The sequence below is a fragment of the Cucurbita pepo genome, chromosome LG19, assembly GCF_002806865.2.
Source record: "Cucurbita pepo subsp. pepo cultivar mu-cu-16 chromosome LG19, ASM280686v2, whole genome shotgun sequence".
In the NCBI taxonomy this organism is placed as follows: Eukaryota; Viridiplantae; Streptophyta; class Magnoliopsida; order Cucurbitales; family Cucurbitaceae; genus Cucurbita; species Cucurbita pepo.
Genome location: NC_036656.1, coordinates 3,646,859 through 3,672,767, shown reverse-complemented (window position 1 = coordinate 3,672,767; position 25,909 = coordinate 3,646,859). Strand labels below are relative to the sequence as shown.

The window sequence follows — 25,909 nt, the reverse complement described above, 5'->3', positions numbered from 1 at the left end:
CATTTGTTTCTCAAAATTATGTATAAATATATGTTTTATTTTCGTCAAATTATGTTTGAAATTTATATAATTTTCTCATAGTTGATTGGGAGATTCAGATTTATGGGGTTTTGTAGCAAAGTTTGGTTGATTTCATAGATGGGATTGTTGGTTCATTGCATCTTTATCTTCATATTAACTCCAAAAAATATGTGTTTCTGACTCAGATGACACATGTTCTTGCTCAGCATCATTTTTAATTATTAATATTATGATTAACAAACCATCCTTTTTTTATTTTTTATTTTGTATTATATCTAATTTTTAGGTTAAATTAACCAAAAAAAAAAAACATTCATAATATATCTATATTTTTTTTATAAAAAATCCCAAAAATATACGGTTTCAAAAATGCCTTTAATCTTTAAAAAATTTGGTCATTATTTTTCTTCTCAAGGTTTTAAAACGTGTCCACTAGAGAGGTTTCATTGTCCGAATATTTTGTTTCCCTCTCCCATTGATATTAGATGTTCGTTAATACCATGTAAAAACCTTTTGAAATATCCTTAAAAAAAATTTATAAACGTTTTTAGAGTTAGTAGGTAGGCAAAATCTATTTATCTTTTAAATGTGGTACGAAACGTAAAATTAAAAATTTAAGGATATTATTAAAAAAATTTAAAGAAAATTACATATATTTTTAAAATAAAGTATTGAATATATATTTTTTTTATTAATTTAACCATGTGGCCATTATTCAATTAATATGATTTTTCTCCATTTGTGTTTGTCCTATTATTATTATTATTATTATTATTATTATTATTATTATTATTATTATTATTATTATTATTATTATTTGAATTTGTGGGTCCTTTGATTTAATATATCTGGGATTTGATTATTTAATTGGAACAGTGCCAACGAGCATGTGCAACTTTGGACAAATTAAGTAGCTTTTCAAATTCAAATTTAGGGTTTTTGTCATCTTGACCTAAATAAATTGGAAAATATCAATTAAAATACTTTTTACTATAAAAAAAGTAAAAATATTTATTTTAAAACAAACTTGTATATAAATAAATAAAATGCTATAATTGTTTTTTTTTTAATAAAAATGCAATTAAGAAAAAAATATTTTTTTTTACTATTATTATTTTAACAAATTAAGTAAATATTTGAATCTCAAATATTTTAGTTGACGTAATTGTATTCTTTTTTTAATCTCAATTTTTATATAAACAATTAAATTGTAATTGAGATATATTTTCGACCAAAAAAATAAAGATCGGGCGAAATAAAAATTAATTTTTTATTATTTTTGTAAAGATTTTCCGTTTATTACCTCATATTTTGTAACTTATTATTAAATTTTTAATTTTTTACTATATTAAAAATTATATATGGCTATTAATCACAAAAAAAAAAAAAAAAAAAAAAAAAAAAANTGAATTTTTGACTTTTTGATAATAAAAAATAAATATTAATTTTTTTTTCTTCCCAAAAAAAATAGTAATAAAATTTTTTGGAAAAAAAAAATCATAAAACATTAATGAAAGTAAATTTACGGATATTAAAATTCGGGAATATAAATCTCTTTCTCCGTACACAGGTGCTGTTAAATCAATGTCTGTGTCAGGGATGCGAAAAAACGGGAATTAACTATTCCGGAATAGAAATATCTTTTCCCCCAAACGCTCCCAATCATGTTATGGGCCGAAAGCCCATAACGGACTGTTGCTAGACTGTCCAGTAGTAGCCCATTTTGTAATGGGTCAATTTTTTATACGTGCAATTTAATTTTAAAATGTCATTAATATTTTATTATTGATAAAAAAAAAAAAAACAAGAATGTACCCATTGGATTATTTTTCACTAATTAAATTATTGATCCGTTTTAATTTTAATAATTAGTTAGACGTGAGATTCCACCTCAATTGGAGAAGGTACGAAGGTTCCTTATAAAAGTGTGAAAATCTTTCCCTATAAATGTATTTTAAAATCGTGAGGCTGACGACGATAAGTAACTAACTTGATTAAGGCAAGCCCATTTTCTGACATGTCCTCACAATACAAGCCGTGTGAATTTAGCCTAATGGAGTTTTATCATATTATAATTTGTAAACATTAAAAATATAAAAGTTCTAATAAACACGTGTTGGGTTGAGTCGATTCAAAGAAATATTTTGAACCATTCGAAATTTCATGTTAGGTTTTAATTATTTAAAAAAAATTATCACGACATATCACTAACATTAGTTATAAATATTAAATATTGTTAATCTTTATAATAATCTTTAAAAGTATGGTTGAGTTATAATTTATTTTTCGTCAACCTAACTTAAAAAATGTGAACACGTGAACTGACCTGAATTTTCGGCTTTTAAAAAATTCAACCCAATTCCATCTCTCCAAAAAAAGCTAACACAGCTCAACGTTTATGATTTGAGTTGGATAATCTAGATTGATCTGATTTTCGGGTCGTATGAACTCCCTTACTAACAAATTTAATAAGAATATTTGTAAATACTTTAATTTGTGTTGTCTCTCTCATGTGTCATTTTGAGTGCTTTCCAAGTAGATTAGCAAATACTTTTACAAGAGTGTGTGTGGAATGAAGGCATGTGCCCAATGACAAAGGGGCCACACCCCACAAACCAAACCATGCATGGCCCAAATTTTGGGGGAAAAAGAAAGAAAATGTGCCATTTCATCCTACTTGTCCACACGTTTTTCCACTCAGGAATCACGGACCTCCACAATAGTATTGATATCGTTTACTTTGAGTGTAAGCTCTTCTCTACTTTTAGTTTCTCCAGAAGACCTCGTGTCAATAGAGATATTGTTCCTTACTTACTAGCCGATAGTGTCCTCTTTGGGCTTTTCCTTTCAGGCTTCCCTACTTTTAAAACGGGTCTGCTAGGGGGAGTGAGACTCTACATTAACTGGAGAGAGGAACGAGTGCCAGTGAGGACATTTTGAGATCCCACATCCGTTGGGAAGAGAACGAAACATTCTTTATAAGGGTGTGGAAACCTCCACCTAGCAGAAGCGTGTTAAAAAAACCTTGAGGGGAAGTTCGAAAAGGAAAGCCCAAAGAGGACAACATCTACTAGCGGTGAGCTTGAACTGATATAAAAATGCTATTGGATTCAATCCCACTTCCCTTATCGTGTCTCGTCTCATCTCATCTTCGATTATAAGCAATCTACTCGTAACAACTTGTATGTTCGACACATAAATTTTTTTTTTGATACGACTCGTTAGAATCATAGAGTTTGAATTTTCGTATTGATAAGTCAAATTAACGTATTGTATTATAGGAAGGATTAATGAGAAATGTTATGATATTAGCTTCTTTTATGATTATCATTCTTCATGCTTATGTACGTATAATAATTTGATGTTTTGTTTTGATTGAATTGTACGCACTCATTCTCTCCATTTCATCTTAATCCTTACTTATAATATCACTTTCTTGTTAGTATAATAATTTTGCTATCTATCAACTATCGTCTTCTATTTATTTTACAATATTAATATCATCACAGTACGTACACGGTTGGGTTGGGTGGATTTGAAAAATCTTTTGGACCAACACGAAATTTTAGATCGATTGGGTTGGTGACCGGCACAACCTTAATCACATCACATCACTAACATTACTTACAAACGCAAAATATTCTTAATCTTAAAGTAGAATAGAGTTGGGTTGAGTTTTGTAGTTAGCGTGCTTGCCAGTCGAAAGTTGGGCTATTCTCCTTACCTAAAGACAAAGCAAACCCTAATCTAACGATCACTCGTGGGGTATAAATCTAATCTATGATATCTTTAAAAGAGTTAGAGACGTTTTAGTCGCTAAACCATTCAACATTCTCCTAGATTACTTACCTTATCTAGTGAGATATATTAAACCAAACATATTACTAATCTAACTTGAAACGTGCTAACTACTCAATGAGTTTTGAGTTCAACAAACATAAGGAGTGGCGATTCGAAACTCTGATTTTTTAATGATGTTATATGCTTAATCAGCTCGGATATCTTCGTTGAGGGCAACCACCCAAGTCCACAGCTGACAAATATTGTCCGCTTTGGTCCGTTACGCATCGCAATCAGCCTCACGATTTTAAAACGTGTCTATTAGGGAGAGGTTTTCCCATGCCCTTACAACGAATGTTTTGCTCCCCTCTCCAACCAATGTGGAATCTCACAATCCACCCTCTTTGGAGATCCAACGTCCTTATTGGCACACCGCCTGATAACTGACTCTAATATCATTTGTAATAGTTCAAGCCCACTGCTAGCAAATATTGTCCGCTTTGACCCTTTATGCATAGCAGTTAATCTCACGGTTTTAAAACGTGTCTACTAAGGAGAGGTTTTCAGACCCTTACAACGAATATTTCGCTCCCCTCTCCAACCAATGTGGAATCTTACAATCCACCCTCTTTGGGGATCTAACGTCCTCGTTAGCACACCGTCTAATGATTGACTTTGATACCATTTGTAACAGGTCAAGCCCATTGCTAGCAAATATTGTTCGCTTTGGCCCGTTACGCATCGCAGTCAGTTTCACGGTTTTAAAACGTGTCTACTAGGGAGAGGTTTCTACGCCCTTACAAAGAATGTTTCGCTCCCCTCTCCAACCAATGTGGAATCTCACAATCCACCCTTTTTGGGGATCCAACGTCCTTGTTGGCACACCGCCCAGTGACTGACTTTAATACTATTTGTAACCGTTCAAGCCCACTGCTGGCAAATATTTTTCGCTTTGGCCCGTTACGCATCGTAGTGTCTACTAGGGAGAAGTTTCCGCACCCTTACAACGAATGTTTCACTTTCCTCTCCAACCAATATGGAATCTCACAATCCACCCTCCTTACGGATCCAACGTCTTCGTTGGCACACCGCCCGGTGACTAACTCTGATACCATTTGTAACAGTTCAAGCCTACTCCTAACAAATATTGTTCACTTTGACCTGTTACGTATCGAGTTTAGGGTTTAGGGTCGGTAATAATGAGTAAGAGAGAGAGAGAGAGAGGGGGGGGGAAAGTATATAATGTTGAATAGCAATGAAAGATGTTTGGGTGAGTTTTGGAGAGACAAAGGGTGGGTTACCATGCCTCATGCTTCACAGACCAAATAATTATTGATAAACAAAACCCAAAGCCTTTACTTTTCATTACATAATATAGAAACCCTACAAAGTCTTTTTCTTATTTGGAACCCAATATGCAGCTTCTATGTGATGCCCAAACATGCCTTTATCTCTCATTAACCTCCCACTGCTCTTGTAATTGAATTGGCATTACATTATTTTGTCCATTTTGTTGTCTTTTGGGTCCTTCATGTTTAGGCCAATGCAAGCTTATGCTAATCATATCATCTTCCAAACCTTTCTTTGCCTCTCCCATGTCGGTTGCTCTTATTACCCACTCTTTCTCCCCAACTTTTTGTCAACTTTGGAGCTTTATTTCTACTCAAGTTTCAATCTTTTTTAAGGTTTTTCAATGTTTGTATTGTATTCCAAAATGGGTATCGTGTATTTTTTTGAAACGTGTATTGGGTAGTTCTTGAACTTTCAAATATGTGCATGATTACGTTTTTGAACCGAAAAAGTTTAGTTTTGTATCCAACGAGTCTCTGAATTTTTAACTTACGACCTTCTTTTTGACACAAAAACATTTTTAAGGTAGGAGTGTTCATATGACTCGAGAACCTGACTTACTCGTACTACCCAATCCAAACCATAAAAGTTGGGTTGAGTTAAGTTGAATTTTAGAAAAATCGAAAATTAGGGTCAATCTAATCGGCCAGAAAATAAGGTTAAAACACAACCTGACCCTATTTTAAAAGATTATTAGGAAGATTAAAAGTATTTGAACTTGGGAATGTTTGATATTTGAGGGTTATGAGATTTTAGTTACTAATATAATATGTATTATATATAAGTAAGATTCTCGACAATTCACCCAGCCCAATCCAACCCAACCCAACCCAACCTAGAACTTTATTCGGGTCTCGAATCACTATTTCAACCAACCCGAAATTTTGAGTTGGTCCAAAAGATTTCTCTAACCCAACGCGTGTACACCTAGAAAATGGTCATTTGTATTGAAATAGTTTTGTTGAAGGTAATTTAGAATCTTAAAAGCAACGAAAAGTTGTGGTATGAATGAAGAAACACCAATGATTTAGGAGAGACAATGGATAGGGTTTTTTATCCACAAAATGAAAGTGCATATGATGAATGGTGTGCAATGGGTAAGTTGTTTGTTGCCCTACTTTACTTCTTCTCCAACACTCGTACCATTTTGCAGCTACCCACCATCCACTTGCTAACTATCTAAGTCAACAACAAAATCATACCCAAATTAACCACTCCAATAATGTGGATTAATCTCATATAACTTTGATTATTAGATTATTACCTTTTTCTTTTGACACCCATTAACTACGATTTCAACAAATTAAAAAACTAATTAGTTTTAATTACCCCAAAAACTATGACAACATTATTATCAACAACAAAGAAAAAAGGATTTTTTTTAGACCCGACATATCATTTTTGGTTTACATTCAAAGACATCTATCACTGATAGTCGTTTATCTCGTAAAAATATCTAAAGAGGCATATAAAACCCATTTTAAAAAACTTCACATTTGCAAAAGTATAATTTTGTTGCGTCTCCTTTGTCGAGTTGCTTTGAACCTTGATCATTGATGTTGGGTATCGTCTTCCTTCGATGTAGTGTTTCAGAAAAGAAGAATGAATCCTTAGTTGAGTTTGACATGATTGTCATACTCCCGAAATGCAATTTTGACACTGGGTCCTCCTCCTTACATGAAAGCAATTGTAGCAGCTCATGTTCTAACCTTTCGAATTGAGAATGATGATTTTGAAGAAACCGAACAAAAGTTGCAAACACGGGTTTAATAACAACAACAATAATATTAAAATTAAAAAAAAAAATTCCAAAAGTGACATTTATATATATATATATATAAAAGAACATTCTTTAAATCTCTAGAATGATAAATTGGAATATTCATTTCAAATCTTTCTTACTTCTAATGAATTAAACATTTTTCTTTTTCTTTTTCTTTTTTGGGTTTCAATTAAAACAATTTATACAACATGATTTATAATTTATGATTTATATATTATGGAATTTTGTAATAAATTGGTTTAAATGAAGCTGTGACCAACTAATAAATAAAAAATAAATAAAAAATAAATAAAAAACAGAGACACAAAACCATGTGTAAGTGTAAGATGTAGTGTTGGATGCGCATGCAAAAGCATTGCATGAGGGACAAAGCCATAACTAAACCAATTCTAATATAATATTAATATAATATAGTTCAATATTATTATTATTATTATTAATTAATTAATTAATTAATTAAGGAATTAAAGGTAATTATGAGGTTTTATAATATCCCAAGACAGAGGGGGCTGTAAAAGGGGATGGCCACTCAGAAAGGCCAAATTTTGGGGATTGGGGAACTAAAAACCCTTTTAAAATTCATGTTTTTTTAATGTTCTTTTTTGTGTGTTTGTTGGTACATTACAGGCAATGGAACCAACAATAAAATACCACACAACACAACACAACACAACACACAACATTATGTTAAACTAATCATTCAATCTGACACAAACCCTGGTGCTTTGGTCAAAATAATGCTTCCAAATGCCTCATTTTATATATAATACATTTCTCTCTCTCTCTAAGAGCATATAATGTATAAAAATAATGGGGAGTTACTATCCCAGCTCGAGCACGTTGTTAGTAGATATTTGTGCGCTTTATTCTTTTACTTATCGTCTTTAGTTTCATGAATTTAAAATGCATCTGTTAGATAGAAAAGAAATGTTTGAGATCTCACCGTATCTATTTATACTAACAAGGTGTACGTTTATTTTTTTGATTATTAGAATATTTAAAGTTAAATATGTTGGTTCTTAGCAATGGTGTGTTACATGATGTCTTATGGATATTTTTCAATAAGCATGCTAGTGAGGTTGTTTTGTGGGAATATCTTTCCCTCTTAGAAATAGGTGAAGTTAGAGAGTTAACGTGGTTATGTTGCGGATGAATGTTAGGTTATTATGTGTCAAATTGAAAATCTAAATCTCGATATGAATTCTGGGTATGAGGTGTTACGAGAATCATACTCTAAAACATTCCACCAAATCGTCACACGACCAAAAAAAACTCATTTTTAAAATAAAACTTTTGAGCGGTCATCCTGCAATATTTCTCCCTTTCAACCATTCGCAACGATCGTCGTCGAACGTGGACACACATACCCAAAAACTTGGCAAAACTAAACATAAAAAGATTAAATTTAAGTAGAGAGAGAGAGAGAGAGAGAGAGAGAGAGAGAGAGAAATAAACAATAAGTGGAAGAAGAAGGCATGGGATGGGGAATTGGGACAGGATGGTTGGAGAAGGTGAGGTGAAAATGGAGGATATGGGGAAGGGGGAAGGAGCGTGTGAAGTTCAAATCAAATGTTTCCTTTGAATGCACCAACTCTGTCTATTAGGACACACTTTCATAACCCATAACCCCACATGTCCTTCTCTCCATAATTTCTTTTTAATTCAATCATCATCTCTATATCTCTCTCTTTATATCTCTCTCTTGCACAGAGCTCAACATATGTATCAGCCTAAACACATCGCGCTTTTCTTTTCATACTTTCACTCAAGATTTTTAAAACACGTATGTTAGGAAGAGGTTTTTATAGCTTTATAACGAAGATTTCGTTCTCTTGTTCAACCGATGTGGGATCTTTAAACTCTTTTAATTAACTTAATATGTTAAAGTTTGCATCTTTAGGACGAACAAACAAAACCCATAATCTCATTTTGGATTTTAAAAACAACACATCACTACCTAAAAGTTGTAAACCTTTTTGCCAATGAATAATGCCTTTATGCTGATCTGATCTTAGAGGAGAAGACATTCATGCTTACCTTAGTTTTGTTTGTCTTCACAGAATGTTGTGTTAAGTGGGTAGTAGTTTTCTCTCTCTCAGCATAGAATTATTGCATTAAAAAAAATAGAAGATGGGTCTCTAACTGGAAAAGTAAAATGCTCGAGCTCGAGAAGTTTCTGTGGGTCATTAAGAATTTTGTATTGTATCATTTATAATATGTGACGATTTTTCTTTTAATTAAGAGATTGATCATCACCCAAAAGTTGGTTCTCATAATCGTAAGCTCTAGGAGATAGTAAAGGAAGGATGTTACGGGATATAATATTCTAATGTACTGCATCAAAGATTAGAACAAACTTTTTAGCTGACCACGACTTAACTAAGAATTTGTTCCAACTATTCAAGATAAAAGATAAAAACATTACTTATAAGGATTTGGAAACCTCTTCTTAGAAAACGTGTTTTAAAACCATGAGGTTGATGATGATACGTAAGGGGCCAAAGCGGATAATATCTGCTAGCAGTAAACTTGGGCTGTTACAAACTATATTAAAGCCAGATATCGGACAATGTGCCAACGAGAACACTGGTCCCGAATAGGGGTAGATTGTGAGATCCCATATCGATCCGAGAACGAAATATTTCTTATAAGGGGTAGAAACTAGAAACTTTTCACTAGTAAATGAATTTTAACATGGTGGGAGGAAAACAAGTACATCATCCTCTTAATTAAAAAGGCTGATCATCTTTTTGAGGCAACGAGTCAGTGAGGCATAAAATTTGTTTTTCCAAAAAGAAAGATTCTGGAGTCCACAAATTAAGTAATATGAAAGTATTATTTTCAATATGTTTGTTAATAAATTAAATTTGAGAAACTCACCAACATCATCCATATGATGTAATGATACTCTCATGTGAACAAACAAACAAAAACCCCTTTTCATTTTCTTGTCTCACAGTTAAAAAAAAGTCTCAAATTGATAAGAAAATCTCAAGAAAAAGAAGAAAACACTAAACATTTGCTCATTAAAATGGGTCAAATATGGCACATTCTTACATGTACTGTACTGACAAAACAGAGGGAGGATTATTATCATCACAGAACAGCAATTGGGGTTCAAAGTTTTGGTAAAATAAAAGATGGGTTTTTCCAGAAACTGTGTAAAAAAAAAAAAAAAAAAAAAAAAAAAAAAAAAAAAAAANGATGGTGGTGGTGGTGGTGATGGTGGTGGAAATGAAAGGGGTTTTTGCATAGAAAAAGAGAGAGAGAAATGGTGGTCCACGCGTGCCGAAGGAGTGAGTGAAGGTGGGCGTACGAGCGTGCTGAGGTACTAGCACTCACGTGCGAGGAGGTTTATATATACGCATGAGGACGCACTGAGAAAGAGGAAGGAAAGAGGGGGAGTGGGCTAAGGAGAAAAGGGTATAGCCTTTCATATTTTTTGTATTGTTCTGTGACATTTGGTACAGATTAGGGGAGCATACAGACAGAGAACAAGAACAAATAGATTCTTTACTAGTTTTTTCAGAAGAAACCCCTTTTGATTTGTGACCAACAAACCAATAGAGGTTTTCTAGAGATACCCAAAAGCGATGGAGGTTGAGAATGAAATGAGGCGCCAATCCTCCAAGTTCAGAAGGGTTTGTGTGTTTTGTGGGAGTAGTCAGGGCAGGAAAAGTAGCTATCAGGAAGCTGCCATTGAGCTCGGCAAGGAATTGGTACTCATTCATTCCTTCCTTTCTTCCTTCTCTCTCTTTTTGGGATTTCATCAACTGTTCTTTTACTCTTCTTGGGGTTCAAGAAATCTCCACCAATCTTTGTTTTCAATCGCTTTTTCCAAGTTGGGTTTTCTTGAAAGTGAGTGTTTAATCTTTTCTGGGGTTTCTTTCTCTGCCTGCTTTTGTTTCTGCCTTATCAAGAATCACTCGCTTTATGTTTATCCATAAATGGTTGTTCTTATTTTTGCCATATTCGTCTCCTCCTCCTCTATCTTTTTATGTCCATTCTGATTCCTCTGTTTTGTGTCATAAGCTGTCAATCAAAATCCCTTTTAGTTTTCTTTTTCTCTCTGCCATTTAAATGCCTTGAACTTGAACTTTCTTTTTGGCTACAAACTAATAAACTAACCCATCTGCCCATCCCTTGCCTTTTGGAATTTTGCTATCCTTTTGTTGTTGAAGGTTTCGAGGAGCATAAATCTGGTGTATGGAGGAGGAAGCATAGGGCTAATGGGCTTGGTTTCACAAGCTGTTCATGATGGTGGAGGGCATGTCATTGGGTAAACACCACTGATATTATTGAGTCGGCTCTGTTTTTAGGCATTGATTTCCATGTAAATAGAAAAAAATAACTTTTGTCTTCTTGTTGTTTTTCTCTGTAGAGTCATTCCCAAGACGCTCATGCCTCGAGAGGTATGTCTGCTACTCCTAGAAAACACGCTTAACCTCATAGATTGAATATATAGCCTTTATTACCTCACACTGTTCTTTTCTCTGAGCTGCTGCAGTTTGGAAATATTCACCAATTTCCTTTTTATCTTTTTTGCATCAGACCCACTTTCAGATTCTTCTTCTTCTTCCTTATTTTTACTCAATCTTTCGTCGGTGGTACTGGAACAAAACATTCCTTATAAGAGTATAGAAACATCTTCTTACTAGATGAGGGAACAAAACATTCCTTATAAGGACATGAAAAAATCTATCTAACAATTGCATTTTAAAACCGTCAAAACGGACAATATTTACTAGTATCGATCCGTTTTGTGTTGCTATCTTCCAAGTGGTTGTCAAGAGGGGTTGTCTCTATTGTGGGCAGTTGGGCTTATCTACGCAGCACTTCATTTGGGGGTGTTAGGCACCAATCAAATGGTTGGCTACAGTTAGAGACATAAATATTTGGGGATCTTCTGCTTACTATTTTGAATGATTCCATGTCAACTCCCACCGATCAGTTGAACTATAAAGTACTTGTTTGCATTGTTTTTTATTCCTTGGCCTTTTCCTACTAGTGAACATTTTCTTTTGTTTTGTTTCCTTGTAAGCTTGAAATAATGTGGCTAGGGAATATCTCTGCATTACTCATCATTACTTTACTGCAAATCTCTCTATCTCTCTCTGTCTCCATTAAAAAAATTTCGAACTTTTTTTTGTTCCATGTTTTTTTCCTTTTGCAGCTAACTGGTGAAACAGTAGGGGAAGTGAAGGCAGTGGCAGATATGCACCAAAGGAAGGCGGAGATGGCTAAGCATTCAGATGCTTTTATTGCCTTGCCTGGTTAGTACCAAGCCCCACACCACTCCCTCTCTTGCACTGCAACATTGAAGCATACTTGTAAAACATAATGTTCCTCTGCTCTTTCTGCTTATCAGGAGCTTTTAAGACTTGACCAAATCTTTTACTTTCCATAACGAACATGTGAACTTATGTAACAGCTCTAGTCCAAGCTCACCGCTAACCGATATTATCCTCTTTAAGCTTTTACTTTCGGATTTTTGCTCAAGATTTTAGAAGACATTTGTTTAGGCCTTCTATATTTTTTTTTTTTGCTTTTTCTCTTTTGGTTGCCTGTCATAATTACTCATCACCAACTCCGCACGAACCCCAAGACACAATGATTATGGTATAGCCTTGAGTAATGACCCATCAACATCTTACACTGAAAAATAGAGCAATCTCTGTGATTGAATACTCTTCACCTGCTTTAAAGATTGGATTAACTTCAAACTATGACTTGGTTATAGATAATGAAGTATTCAAATGATTCCTGCAGGTGGATATGGAACTCTAGAGGAGTTGCTTGAAGTAATAACTTGGGCTCAGCTTGGAATTCATGATAAACCTGTAAACTACCCTTCTGCAGTTTTTCATCTCTTAAATGAACACTTTTACTGGCTGCTGAGGAATTGACTCAGTGCAACAAATATCAAATTTTGCAGGTGGGTTTGCTGAATGTTGATGGATACTACAATTCTTTGCTGTCATTTATAGACAAAGCTGTGGAAGAGGGATTCATCAGTCCGAGCGCTCGTGAAATAATCTTATCCGCTCCGACCGCAAAGGAGTTGATGATGAAATTGGAGGTATTCTACTGTGTTTGTTGGATTCAAGGAAGGGTTTATGTTTGTTTCATGTCTAAAAGTAGGTGATGATTATTGTAGGAGTATGCTCCTTGTCATGAAAGAGTTGCTTCAAAGTTGAACTGGGAAATAGAGCAGCTTGGGTATCTGTAGAAAGAAAGGATATAGAATGGGATATGGAGGAAGGAAGAAGGAATCTGAATTTTGAAGCTCTAAATTTGTATGTTGGGGGATTTTTTTTTTTTGTAAATTACTGCAAATTGACCTCGGTAAATGAAGTTTTATATATTTGCTTCTCCATCAAACACTAAGTTTCCTTTTGAAATTGTAAGTAAATGAGGTTGATCATGAAGGTTTCCCCTCTGAAAATGGGCTGCTCTGCTAACTTTTTAGTGTGAACTAACTGGAAACCTCCATTATCATTTTGGATATCCATCTGGGTATTGGTAACAAATGTTTCTGGTGTTCTGAATTCAGATAGTTTCTTTATTTGGAACATGAACATGAACATGTGAGTTCCTACTTCCAAGTGGGTATTGTGAACCAGAATTATGACAGCAACACTGTGGTGTTTAAATGGTCATATAAATTGTGAGATCCTAACTTGGCTGAAAGAGGGTAGATTGTGAGGAGAGGGGAACGAAACTTTCTTTATAAGGGTGTGGAATCCTCTCCCTAACAGACGCGTTTTAAAATTATGAGGCTGACGGTGATATGTAATGGGTCGAAGCGGGCAATATTTATCAACAGTGGGCTAGAGTTGTTACAAATGATATTAGAGCCAGACACCAGGCGGTGAACGATGGGCTTCCAAGGAAGTGGATTATGAGATCTCACATCGGTTGGAGAGGAGAACGAAGCATTCCTTATAAGGGTGTGGAAATCTCTCTTTAGTAGACACGTTTTAATACCATGAGGTTGACGGCAATACGTAACAGGTCAAATGAACAATATCTACTACTAATGGGTTTGGGCTGTTACAAGCTAGCTAACTGAAGAGAGAGGAACCACAACAATGCCGCTCTGAATGAGTCTACACAAATCCCTTCACAACCTCCGCCATTCTCATAGCTCCTGGCCAAACCACCAATGTTTTGGTTAAGGCCGATCAAGCCCACAGGCGATACTTCATGGTTGCTCGCCCCTTTACGAACACCCCTCTATTTCCAGCCAATGTCTCGATCAAAATCGATAAGCAGTTTTAGGAGCATCTATGAACCAATTTAATCCAATCCAACTTAAATAAGTTCGTAACTCAATTCCAAACTATTGGGTTGGGTTATCGAATTTTTCAGATTATCCAGAGTATTTGAACACTCTTAGAAAACCATTCAATTTATAAAAAACAAAAAAAAAAAAAAACAATAAGAAAAATAAAAGAAAGAAACTAGTGGATTCAGTCTAGTCCGAGCCCATTAAGAGGCCTAGAGCCCATAGGTTTTATAGATTGGAAAGCATGTCTACTTAATAGGGTCGTTAAAATTTTTGCGCTATGCATGCTGCTAACTAATTTTAATCATTACTATCTTCCAACTGCTCCACTTTCCCAATGTTATCATAAACTAAAGTTACATATTTAACATTAATGTTATCGAACTTAAAAAAATAAAATTAAAAATTTGGCATTAAATTCTCACGATCCTAACTTCAATTCCAATCAATAAAAACAAAAAATCATAAACTAATTTCAACTATTGACCCACCATCTATGACGATTTTCAAATTGAGAATCTAAATTGTTTAAGAAGTCTAAAGAATGATTCTCAAATGAAGGAATCAAAATGATTAACTAACGACAGTTTAAGAGTTTAATTGATAAAATTATAAGTTTGCACATGTGTGAGTTAAAGTTTTTTGAAGGTTAAAATAAGAAAATTATTTGTTTAGTGTTCTTATCGATACAATCTAAAGTTTAGGAGGGTAATTGATAAAGCTACAATAATTCCTACAAATCATACCTTGTAACAACAAACATTTTATGTCCCTAAAAACTACAAGATACAAAATCAAGATAATTTAATTTAATAGTAGACACATTTGGAACTTACAATTATAAAAAAAAGACGTTTTTTCAAGTGATCATTTCCATCCCTTCGTTCCAATAGGATATAATTTGGATCTTAGTTTGATTTTTAATGATATTTGTTGGTATTTCTCATTCAATACAAGTGGCACATCAAAAGCAAGTCTTCTAGCATAAAACTTCCAACTACTAACCGACAAAACCAGGAAAGTTGTTCTTTTCACCCCCAGAAATAACAAAAGTCACACATGAGAGAGATGGGAGTGGAAGAAACAGGGGAAAAGGTTGATCAAAAAGACTTTATAAGCTTTTGAAGAAGGCTTGTCATCAAAGTTAAACAATGGTTTAACTTTCGAATAAATTTTGTAGTATTTGATGATCGTTCAAAATGACTTAGAAAAACAAGTTATCTCGAGAGGAATACCTCAAGTTGTCTATCTTAGATAGAAGTTTGCATCTCAAATTATACGTCTCAAAGATCTAAATCCATGTTATTTGAATTTGAAGTTTCAATAACTTGTTTATGATCACTAACTTAGATTTCCAGCTTTACAAATCCTTGAAGGTCTCAAAAGAAGGCTAAGCCAATTTCTAGGCATTCATTCAAACACAACATAGCAGGCGTGTGTTGAAAGCTAATTAATTAACCAAGACTACTTTTTAAGAATTAACCCATTTGTTTGACCCAACCAACAAACTAAAATTTCAAACATTTTGATTTGGTGGTGTCAAAAACAACAAAACAACAACCAACGGCCCAAAAAGAAAGTGAGGTCATCTTTGAGGCATTTCGTCGAACATGTTGTGGGCATTCCAAGAAAAAGAAAAGTCAAGTGGGGAAGGGGAGGAAAGAATTGTGGGGTTTGAAATTCAAGGAAGGGAAAGGCCCAAGTCGTCTCGATAATGACTCCTTGACTGGTTGAAATCGCGAATTACAATGACAATAATGAAGAAAAAAGAAAAGAAAAAAAAAAAAAAGATGAAAAAAAGGAGGGTTCTCAAGAGAAAGGGAGACCGAAATACCTTGAAAGGAGAAAATAGAAGTTTCTGTGCGAGGGCTTTGTCGGGTCCCCAAGTAAAAAAGACGTTGATAATCGCGATGCCCACTTGCAGTTGGTGGGATTAATTAAAAGAGAGGGGACGTAGGGCTTAGCAGCAAGCGTGGGCGTGTCTGTTTTAAGAAACTAATCAAATGCCTGCGCCGGCATCGCCAGCCCAACCGCCTACACTGCCGCTTCCCCCCCTAAAGCGTGTCCTTACCCCCCATGTGCTACACTATAACTACTCCTTTCATTTTGGCTTTTTAATCTCATTCATAAATCATTTCTTCATTTTCATCTTTAAATTTCTAATTTTTATCTAAATTTTGTGTTTTTTTTTTTTAAGAAAAATTAAACAAATTTAATTCGTTAAAACATTTACGCCTAGATTTAATGTCTAAATTTTTCACAGCAACGTTCATAACACCGAAAGAAACATAAATCAGGATAATTTCTAGACTTGAGAGTAACCGTCCAAGTTCACTGTTAGCTGATATTATCCCTTTTGGACTTTCCCTTTTCGACCATCGCTTAAGGTTTTAAAACATGTCTACTACGGAGATGCTTCTAGACATTTATAAGAATGTTTCATTCTCCTCTTCAACCGAGGTAGGATCTCACAATCCACCCATTTGAGAGTCTAGTGTCCTGCTGGCACATAGTTTGGTATCTGGTTCTAATACCATTTGTAACAGCTGGGTTCATCCTCGCACGCACACTGTTCCGTGTCTGACTCTAATACCATTTGTAATAGCTAGATTTGTCCTTATTGGCAGATCGAGACACTCTAATACCATTTGTAACATCTCAAGTCCACCGCTAGCAAATATTGTACTTTTTAAATTTTCTCTTCTGGGTTTCCCCTTAAGGTTTTAAAACACGTCTACCCGGTTTCTACACGCTTAGTAGAAATGTTTCGTTTCACTCTTCAATCGATGTGGGATTTCATCTAAACAATAAAATTATACCAAAATTAAGATTTTATTATCTTTATTTAATCAAAATAAACTAATTGAAATAGCATGACATTTTTTTTTTTTTTAAACAATAAGTGGAATATAAGATTTGAACTTAATCGAGAATAAATGTTTTAGGTAAATTGCTGGTGTTGACAAAATAACTTAATAATTGAGGATAATGACGTTGAATAATATATATATATATATATATTTTAAATTACATTATATAGTACAAGAATATATTAATTAATAGTTTGAAAAATATAAATAACAAATTTTAATAAGGCATGTGAGTAAGCATAGCAAATGGTGTGGGACCCAATGGAAAATATATGTGGAGAGAGATGGTGGAATTGGCGCACTATGATTGGTGGGAAAAGTGTAGGAGAGAGAAACAAAAAAAAAAGGAAGGAACGACAAGTCGGCAAGGACCAACAAAAACGGAAAACGCGCCATCGACATAACAACCCAACAGATTCCGGGAAAAACAAATAGAAAACGAAAGCTGACGTGGGACCCGTCAACACGTGGCCAGTAAAAACCAACAAGTGGGACCCACCATGGATAACTAAGGACCGTCGATTTGACGGTGAGATTAAATTCCAAAAAAAAAAAAAAAAATTGACGCCAATGTTTGGTCTCATTAATACGTGGAAGAATCTGGTGTCAGACACATCACCGTCACTCCAACAGGTGCGGACAAGAGGATTCCCACTGATTATTTTTATTTCCACGTATTATTTTCCAAACCAATAATACTTTTCATTGTCTCAACAACTGTCCACTTGGATTTTTCTCTAAAAATAAAAATTAATTCAAGCTCTCAAAGTTTTTATTAGGGCTTACGTCACACACACATATATATATATATAAATTAAATTAAAAATATTAATAATGGTGTCATTTCTTAAATAACATATTAGAAATCACAACCACCTTAAATATCGAACAAGTTTGTAACTGTCGGGAGAGAAATATTAATTAAATAATTTTTTTTTTAAATTACAATTTAGTTAATTTAACCAAAAAAAAAAAAAAAAAAAGNTTAATTGGAACATTCATGGCTGGGACCAGAACTGCTGGTGGGTTAAAGGGCAAAGGGGTTTGAGTTGCTAATGCGTTGTCGTTTAATTGAAGTCAAGAAGGACGAGACCCACCTTTTTCAAATTTTGAATAATTTAGTGTTTTTTTTTTTTTAAATAATTACACAAAAATATGTGAAAATAAATATAAAGAAAAAACAATTAAAATTAAATGGACATGGTAGGAGCTGTGTTTTTTAATAATGCAGAATTTCCAGCATATGCTAAGATGATATATATAGTAGAAAATTAAATAATAATAATAATAATAATAATAAAAAGAAATAGGACAAAAGTGTGTAAGTAGGGGCATGGGGAAGATGTTTTATGGTTAGGAAGTCTCAATCAAAACGGCAGGGCGAAGGTCGTGACAATGTTCGAATTTCTAACATTTTAATGGATAATAATATGTTATAATCAATTGAATTAGATTCTGTTCGACCGTCCATCAAGAATTTCAAATATAAGATTTATATGATTTATAATGATGTACGCCTTGTTTGGGTTAGGTTCCCGAGATGAATTGTTTGAGTTATTTATTTAAATTTTTTTTTTGCTTTGTTTTTAATCGAATTAAAATGTTAATTTCAATATATAATTTGAAATAATTTATTTGAACTAATAATTTAACATAAATTTGTGTATAAATTTTATAAATATAGAGATTAAAAAGCTAGGAGAGTTTAATATATATTTTTTTTAAAAAGCTTGTGACCCAATATTAAGAGGATAATAAATGTAATAGGTCCCGCCCCCTTTAAAAAAAAATTAAATAGTCCAAAAACAGTAACGGAGCGTTACAAAATAAGTGATCTAAATTTTAAAGTTAGACTTAGACATATTCTTTTAGTTTACACTTCGCCATCACATGTGTAATAAATATTTGTGATGACTTCAAATTTGGTATAATTAAAAAATAATTTTAGATCAATTGATTATTTTGTAATTATGATCGATAGTTATCTTAGTTCAATGTTCGATCTTCAATAACAAGCTCATTAAGTAACTGGTATTAAAGATTGAAAAGGTGTTATAATTGTTGATATTGGATTTTGGTAAGTGAGTTTGGATTGTTGAATGATCGAATGTGTTTATAGGATAAAAGAGATTTTACGTTCGTGTGTGCTAAACCATGTCTCTCCGATGTTGGAGTCAATAATCTGGTTGTTCATAATGTATAGAGCAATATGTGAATGTTTTGGAAATTGTCATCGTGTTATAGTTTCGTTGTTATTCCGGCATTAAGTATGAGAAACAATTACAAGGTTTGACTATTGGTAGGTCAAATTGCTTCTTGAATTGATTTTGATTAACCTTGGTTAAGACTCAAACGTTAGTCTTTTCAATTATTGATCGACCCTTGTTGGTTCGGTCATATCGTTCTTATGGGATCAAACTCGAAAGCCTCAACCTTGGTTATTGGTCTCTTGGGCTTGAGTTCTTTGAGTTCGTTTTTGAAGTCATTGTAGGATATATCTAATTCAGAGTCGAGAGTACATATTTCAACGTTGAGTTATTGCTCGACCGTTTGATCAGGTCAACACCAAGACTCTTGAGGCCTCTCGAGGGTCAGTCATAACTCACCCTCCGAGGTCAACTTCGACTTCGCGTCTTCTTCAAGATTGACTTTAGGTCATCATTTTCTTACCATCAGCTTTAGATTAACCTCCTCGTGAGAGTTTACCTGAATTTTTCCAATTGTTTTTTTATATGAAAACAGCTTGTCCAAGTATAAAGATAAAAATTAAGATATTTTATTGATGTCGACATTTTATTTATATAATTCTAAAATTTTTTAGTATAAATTATTTTTTTCAAAAAATATATTATATTTCTAATTGCTTTTATTCTTACAATATTCCTTATGTTTAATTTGTTAACTAAAATATTATTTTTACATCAAATAAATTAGGAGTAAAAGAACAAGGAGGAGAGGGGAAGGGGTAAATAAAATAGAGTAACTTTTGACCATTGAAAAAGGTAAATGACGTCACTTACTTTTACCGTGCACTGAATCATCCATGCAACACGTCACCACACCACCACTTTCTCCCACGCGCTCAATTGAGAGCGTTCATATTTTTCAAACTTTTTTTTAAAATCATAAAAAATAAAAAGATAATAAAAATAACTGGAATCTCAATTTCAATTAAAGGCGAATTTATTTATTAAAAAAAAAAAAAAACACGTAGATTCTAAGGCTTCCAAGACAAGGCCGACGCGCGTCAACTCAATATATTTGTGATTGTGGTACACGCCATCCGTTATTTTAAATACAATACGTAATTTATTTATTATGAGACAAAGAATTATTCCTTGCTACAAAATTTGGAAAGGAATCAAATACTAATTCATGTTTGTTTTTCATGATTTTATTTATTTTCTTTAATTACAAATAAGGCTAAAACAACACGACATGAAATAAAACGGACTAAAATACAAAGGAAATCGAGCCACAAAACCAGATAAATAAGAGAAACTCGAGTCATGGCTCAAGCTCCCTACTCAGCCTCATATAGGACAAGGGTCCAACATGACCCTAATTCGATTGATCATGGTCTAGCCTAACCCAGTTCATTTATATTCAAAATCTAAAAGAACACAATGAAACCCTAATAGGATCTCGCTACACGAATCTTCTCTTAAACCACTTTTAAGTATCGAAACTGGTGTGATAAGCACCAATCATTACGTAGGTTTTTCTTGTTTTGCCGGGCATATTTTATCGCTCAAATAAAATTTACTATTGTTGTCACGTGAAGGTTAATTATTTTAAATTACTCCATCAAAATTAACTTTTGACCGGTCAAAACCCTAAACTTTTTATGCCTACCCTTCTCACTCAATCCATTATTAATACATCTTTCTAGTTATATGTCACTAAAAATATCAATCTAATTCATACCCACTTACAAATTTAATAAGAGTTCCAATTCATTCAAAAAACGGACGTGGTTGCCTAATTCTGAACAAACAATCAATAGTTGATCGAATGGTCATCAATTTAGTTGAAGGTAAAGTGTCAGCCATCAAAGTAAATCACGAAAAAAGTAGTGGAAATACGTGCAAAATAAAAACTTGTTAGATACCCACTCTATGATTTAAAACTTGCTTACGCTCATGCTCCTCCCTTGATATAGAGATAAAAACTAAATTGTACTTCGTCGTGTATGTTATTGAATTGTACATGGTAGTGGTCCATGATTCGTTAGTAAAGTTGTGTGCGTGGTGACACGTGACAACAACCAGCTAGTCACTTAGTAACCTTAAACTAACTCGAAAACCTTGTTTTAGATAAATGTCATTTAAACTACATCGAACCCACGTCTAGAGTGGGTCAAGTCGCTTGTCGACCGCTCAAGGTAACGATTTCGTATCTTCGGTTAACATTAAACCTTAGAAAATTAGAAAGAGGGAGAAGAGAATTTGGAAAATTAATAAAATAATAAAGAGGGGAAAAAGAAAAGGGAGGATAAAGATCTTTGTTGTGTTGGTGGCTCCTGGAGATACACTCTTCACTGTTTTCTTCAGATCCAAAGAAAAGGTAAGAAATCCCTTTATATTATCTTCTTTTTCTACAAATTTATATGTTTTTTTTTACTCCTGCTCTCTGCTTTTGGACGCTTGCATGATCTGATGATCCAAAACCTGTCCCTTTCTCTCTCTTTCTCTCTCTCTCTCCTCTTCTCTGTGCTCTGTCTGTGAGTGTCTACGGCTTTTTATCTGCTTCTATGTCGGCCATCCACTCACTCATTCAATCTCTGAACAACAACACAGACGAAGAATCAGACGAACAATACGACGCCCTTGCCTTCTACTTTCTCTAATTTCCCAATTTCCCAATTCCCCTTCTTCCCTCTTTCGTCTTTGTAGGGTTTTCATTTCACTTTTCTCCTCTTTCCATCAATTCCCACTTGGGTTTTGGGTTTCCTAGCCGCTGTCGATCAGGGTGTGTGTGATCTTGTGATTCTGTTCGAGTTTCGAGACGGATTCTGGGTTTTTTTTTTTTTGTTTGATTGACCCAATTTGAGTTTATGGGTTTGGAGTGGTCAAACCATGAAGAAGAATCTGCTGGTGAGTCCCTTTGAATTTGGTGGAAATTGGGAAATTTTTTATATGATAATGGAGATTTTGGAGACCCATTCCTCTGTTTTTCGTTCTGTAATGTTCTGTTTCTGAGGATTTTGGAATTCAATTTGTGGGTTCCTTGAATTGAGATGATTACGTTTATGGATTCGAAAGAGAAAGTGAAAGAGATGGAGAAATGCTTAGATCCTCAGCTATGGCATGCTTGTGCTGGAGGAATGGTTCAAATGCCGCCGGTGAACGCCAGGGTTTTCTATTTTCCTCAAGGCCATGCCGAGCATGCTTGTGCGCCAGTTGATTTCAGGAACTGTTCTAAGGTTCCTCCATATACGCTTTGTAGAGTTTCTGCTATCAAGTTCCTTGCCGATCCTGACACGGATGAGGTCTTTGCTAAACTCAGGTTGATTCCCATTAATGGAAGTGAACTAGAGTTTGAAGATGATGGAATTGGAAGGCTTAATGGGTCTGAACAGGATAAGCCAACTTCGTTTGCAAAGACATTGACTCAATCTGATGCTAACAATGGTGGGGGTTTCTCTGTTCCAAGGTATTGTGCTGAAACCATCTTCCCTCGGTTGGATTACTCGGCCGATCCACCGGTTCAGACAATTCTTGCTAAGGATGTTCATGGGGAGACATGGAAATTCAGACACATTTACCGTGGGACGCCTCGGCGACATCTTTTAACGACGGGATGGAGTACGTTTGTTAACCATAAGAAGCTTGTGGCTGGTGATTCCATTGTGTTCTTGAGGGCTGAAAATGGAGATCTCTGCGTCGGGATTAGACGAGCGAAGAGAGGAATTGGAGATGGGCCGGAACCGCCGTGTGGATGGAATCCAGCAGGTGGGAACTGTGCTGTGCCTTATGGAGCTTTCTCAACGTTCTTGAGGGAAGATGAAAACAGAGTGAACAGGACTAATGGAAAAGGGAAAGTGAAGGCTGAATCAGTCATTGAAGCTGCTACACTTGCTGCAAATGGGCAGCCCTTTGAAATAGTATACTATCCAAGAGCTAGTACTCCTGAGTTCTGTGTCAAGGCAGGGCTGGTGAAAGCAGCATTGCAGATCCGGTGGTGCTCGGGTATGCGGTTCAAGATGGCGTTCGAAACCGAGGACTCTTTGCGGATAAGCTGGTTCATGGGTACCATAAACACCGTTCAGGCCGCCGACCCACTGCGCTGGCCTGAATCACCATGGAGGCTTCTACAGGTAAATCACTGTTCTTTTTATCTTATATGCATCCATTACAAATCATCAAATGTATATGAAACATAGTTCATTTAGTTGGTGATCTTCCACGAATCGTTTCGGTCTTGTTTGCTTATACCATATACTGTCCAGGTTACTTGGGACGAGCCCGATTTACTTCAGAATGTGAAACGTGTTAGCCCGTGGTTGGTCGAATTGGTATCGAACATATCTCCGATTCATCTTGCCCCGTTCTCACCTCCAAGGAAAAAGTTCAGATATCCACAACACCCTGATTTCCCCCACGATAACCAGCCTTCTATGTCGCCGTTCGCGAGTTATCTCCATGGTCCAGGCAGCCCCTTCGGTTGTCCTCCGGACAACAACCCTGCTGGCATGCAGGGAGCCAGGCATGCTCATTTTGGTCTATCCTTGTCGGATTTTCATCTCAGTAAACTGCAGTCGGGTCTGTTTCCGATTCGTTATCGATCATTGGATCCAGCTGCTGGATCAACTAGACTTTCTGGTAATGCAATGACTGAAAAGCCAAGTATGAGTGAAAATGTATCTTGCTTGCTAACCATGGCGCATTCTACTCAAACGTCGAAGAAATTCGACAACGTAAAGACTCCACAGCTAATACTTTTCGGCAGACCCATACTAACCGAATTGCAGATGTCTCAAAGCTGTTCTGGTGATACCGTTTCTCCAGTTGGTACTGGAAACAGTTCGTCGGATGGAAACGGTTCTGGATCTGCACTACATCAACAAGGACTACCAGAACGCTCGTCTTGCGAAAATTTCCAATGGTACAAGGACAATCGCCAAGATGTCGAGCCTAACTTGGATACTGGCCACTGTAAAGTCTTCATGGAATCAGAAGACGTCGGTCGCACCCTCGATCTTTCTTCACTTGGGTCCTATGAAGAATTGTACAGAAAACTCGGAAACATGTTCGGCATCGATAACTCAGAGATGTTGAACCATGTCTTGTACCGGGATATCTCCGGTGCTGTCAAGCACGTCGGCGACGAACAATTCAGGTATGATTCTGCTTCCTTCTGCAACATTGAATCACTACTGTCTCTCGGTGATTAACACGTCGGTTTCGAATTACAGCGAGTTCATGAAGACAGCAAGAAGATTGACAATTCTAACAGATTCAGGAAGTAACAATGTAGGAGGTTAGAAGAAGTGATTTTGAAGTGTATAGCTGGTGAATATCAGGTTCTTCGTTTTCCCTGCTGACCTTTGTCTGTTGCAAACCTGGGAGCTGCTAAAGATCATAATGTCGTTTTCCTTTGAAATTGAAAAGCTTTAATTTTTATGTTCTTTTCCCAATCCAACTTATGGAAGGAAAGAAGGGATGTTTGAATTTTGGAAGTTTCTTACATCCTCTTGTTCTTTGATGAACTTTGTGGGGTTTTTTCTTTTTGGGTTCCTTTTTTTTTAGGTGATTTTAGTTCTTAATGTTAATGGAAGTGGTTTCAAAGTATATGAACTGTGTTTGTAAGAGAAGCATTATCATGAAATGTGATATAATAAGTTAAACGATTTTTGGTATGTCGGTTCACTCGGACAGAGCGGACAATGCTCTGAACGCGAAAGTGTGCAGTTTCGCCCCCTTCTCCCATGTTGAGTCATAAGCAGCGTCTCGAAAAACACAAACAAGCCATATGAAGGAAAAGTTACATGTGTGGTTCACTGTACTAACATGGCTTGCTACATACAAGTATAGCCAAAGAAAGATGAGGCGGGATGCACCGGTCCAATTGTGTCAACACTTGGGGGTGGAAATGGCTTAACAAGCACCGTAGTCTAGTCGCCTCTTTGAAGTGGCTTGTCAACCATGCTTGTCTTCCCTCAAAACAATGTTGAGCAATGTTGAGCTTGTCTACAGTTTTGAACCGTTGAGTTTATGTAGTTTAAAGAAGTATCTCGAGACACGAGCAGGCCGCTACAGTGTGATGTTTAGTACCAATGAATTTGAATTTAGAACTTGTGAAGTTTGTAGAGAAAGGTGTTGGTCACGTGTGGCACGTGTGGGGATTAATTATTTGTAATAATTAAAGATTAAAATATAATTTGTGGGGTCTAGGGATTGAGGATCGTCATCAATTTTGTAAGGGAAACATAAAAGTCAAAACTAATATTTGGTTTTAAGTTCGAATAAACAAACAAAATTAAAAAAAAAAAAAAAAAACATATATTTTGCCGACGTGGCGAAGTTAGAAGCGGAAAGGAGTAAATGGCACACGTGAGAACGTGGGACCATTGGAAAGCTTACGTGGCGAGGATTCATTAAAATTCACGTGTGGATGACGTCATCTCTTACAAGGGGGGATGTCTCGCTGCTTGTGTCGCGGCGTTTCGTTGAGCGGACTGTTTGGCTTTGGTTTTACGTTATCATGGCTTGCCTTTGACCGTAACTAATAGGCGGGCAGGCAGGTAGCGGGTAGTCGTCGAACCCTCTCGATTAGGGATGAGGACAGACAATATAATCTTAATTTTCCGTTCCG

General features: G+C 35.2%; 2 protein-coding genes across 2 annotated transcripts; both read left to right on the top strand.

Moving 5' to 3' along the window:
* Positions 1-10,296: 10,296 nt before the first annotated feature.
* On the top strand, positions 10,297-13,379 carry LOC111781307 (cytokinin riboside 5'-monophosphate phosphoribohydrolase LOG3-like). The gene is made up of 7 exons (XM_023661821.1): positions 10,297-10,653; positions 11,116-11,213; positions 11,316-11,346; positions 12,108-12,207; positions 12,704-12,774; positions 12,870-13,013; positions 13,092-13,379. The coding sequence occupies exons 1-7, from the start codon at positions 10,528-10,530 to the stop codon at positions 13,161-13,163; spliced, it is 642 nt and encodes a 213-aa protein (XP_023517589.1). The 5' UTR covers positions 10,297-10,527; the 3' UTR covers positions 13,164-13,379.
* An 8,178-nt stretch (positions 13,380-21,557) lies between these two features.
* Positions 21,558-24,953, top strand: LOC111781306 (auxin response factor 18-like). The gene is made up of 3 exons (XM_023661820.1): positions 21,558-23,411; positions 23,544-24,433; positions 24,510-24,953. Exons 1-3 carry the CDS (start codon positions 22,332-22,334, stop codon positions 24,577-24,579), a joined length of 2,040 nt encoding a protein of 679 aa, XP_023517588.1. The 5' UTR covers positions 21,558-22,331; the 3' UTR covers positions 24,580-24,953.
* Positions 24,954-25,909: the final 956 nt, after the last annotated feature.

Bases quoted from the DNA above. Each gene is read 5' to 3' on its own strand.
- LOC111781306 (XM_023661820.1), top strand. From the start codon at position 22,332: ATGATTACGTTTATGGATTCGAAAGAGAAAGTGAAAGAGATGGAGAAA. The intron at 23,412-23,543 runs GTAAATCACTGT...TATACTGTCCAG, and splicing joins CACCATGGAGGCTTCTACAG to GTTACTTGGGACGAGCCCGA. The intron at 24,434-24,509 runs GTATGATTCTGC...TTCGAATTACAG, and splicing joins GTCGGCGACGAACAATTCAG to CGAGTTCATGAAGACAGCAA.
- LOC111781307 (XM_023661821.1), top strand. From the start codon at position 10,528: ATGGAGGTTGAGAATGAAATGAGGCGCCAATCCTCCAAGTTCAGAAGG. The intron at 11,347-12,107 runs GTATGTCTGCTA...TTCCTTTTGCAG, and splicing joins AGACGCTCATGCCTCGAGAG to CTAACTGGTGAAACAGTAGG. The intron at 12,775-12,869 runs GTAAACTACCCT...CAAATTTTGCAG, and splicing joins TTGGAATTCATGATAAACCT to GTGGGTTTGCTGAATGTTGA.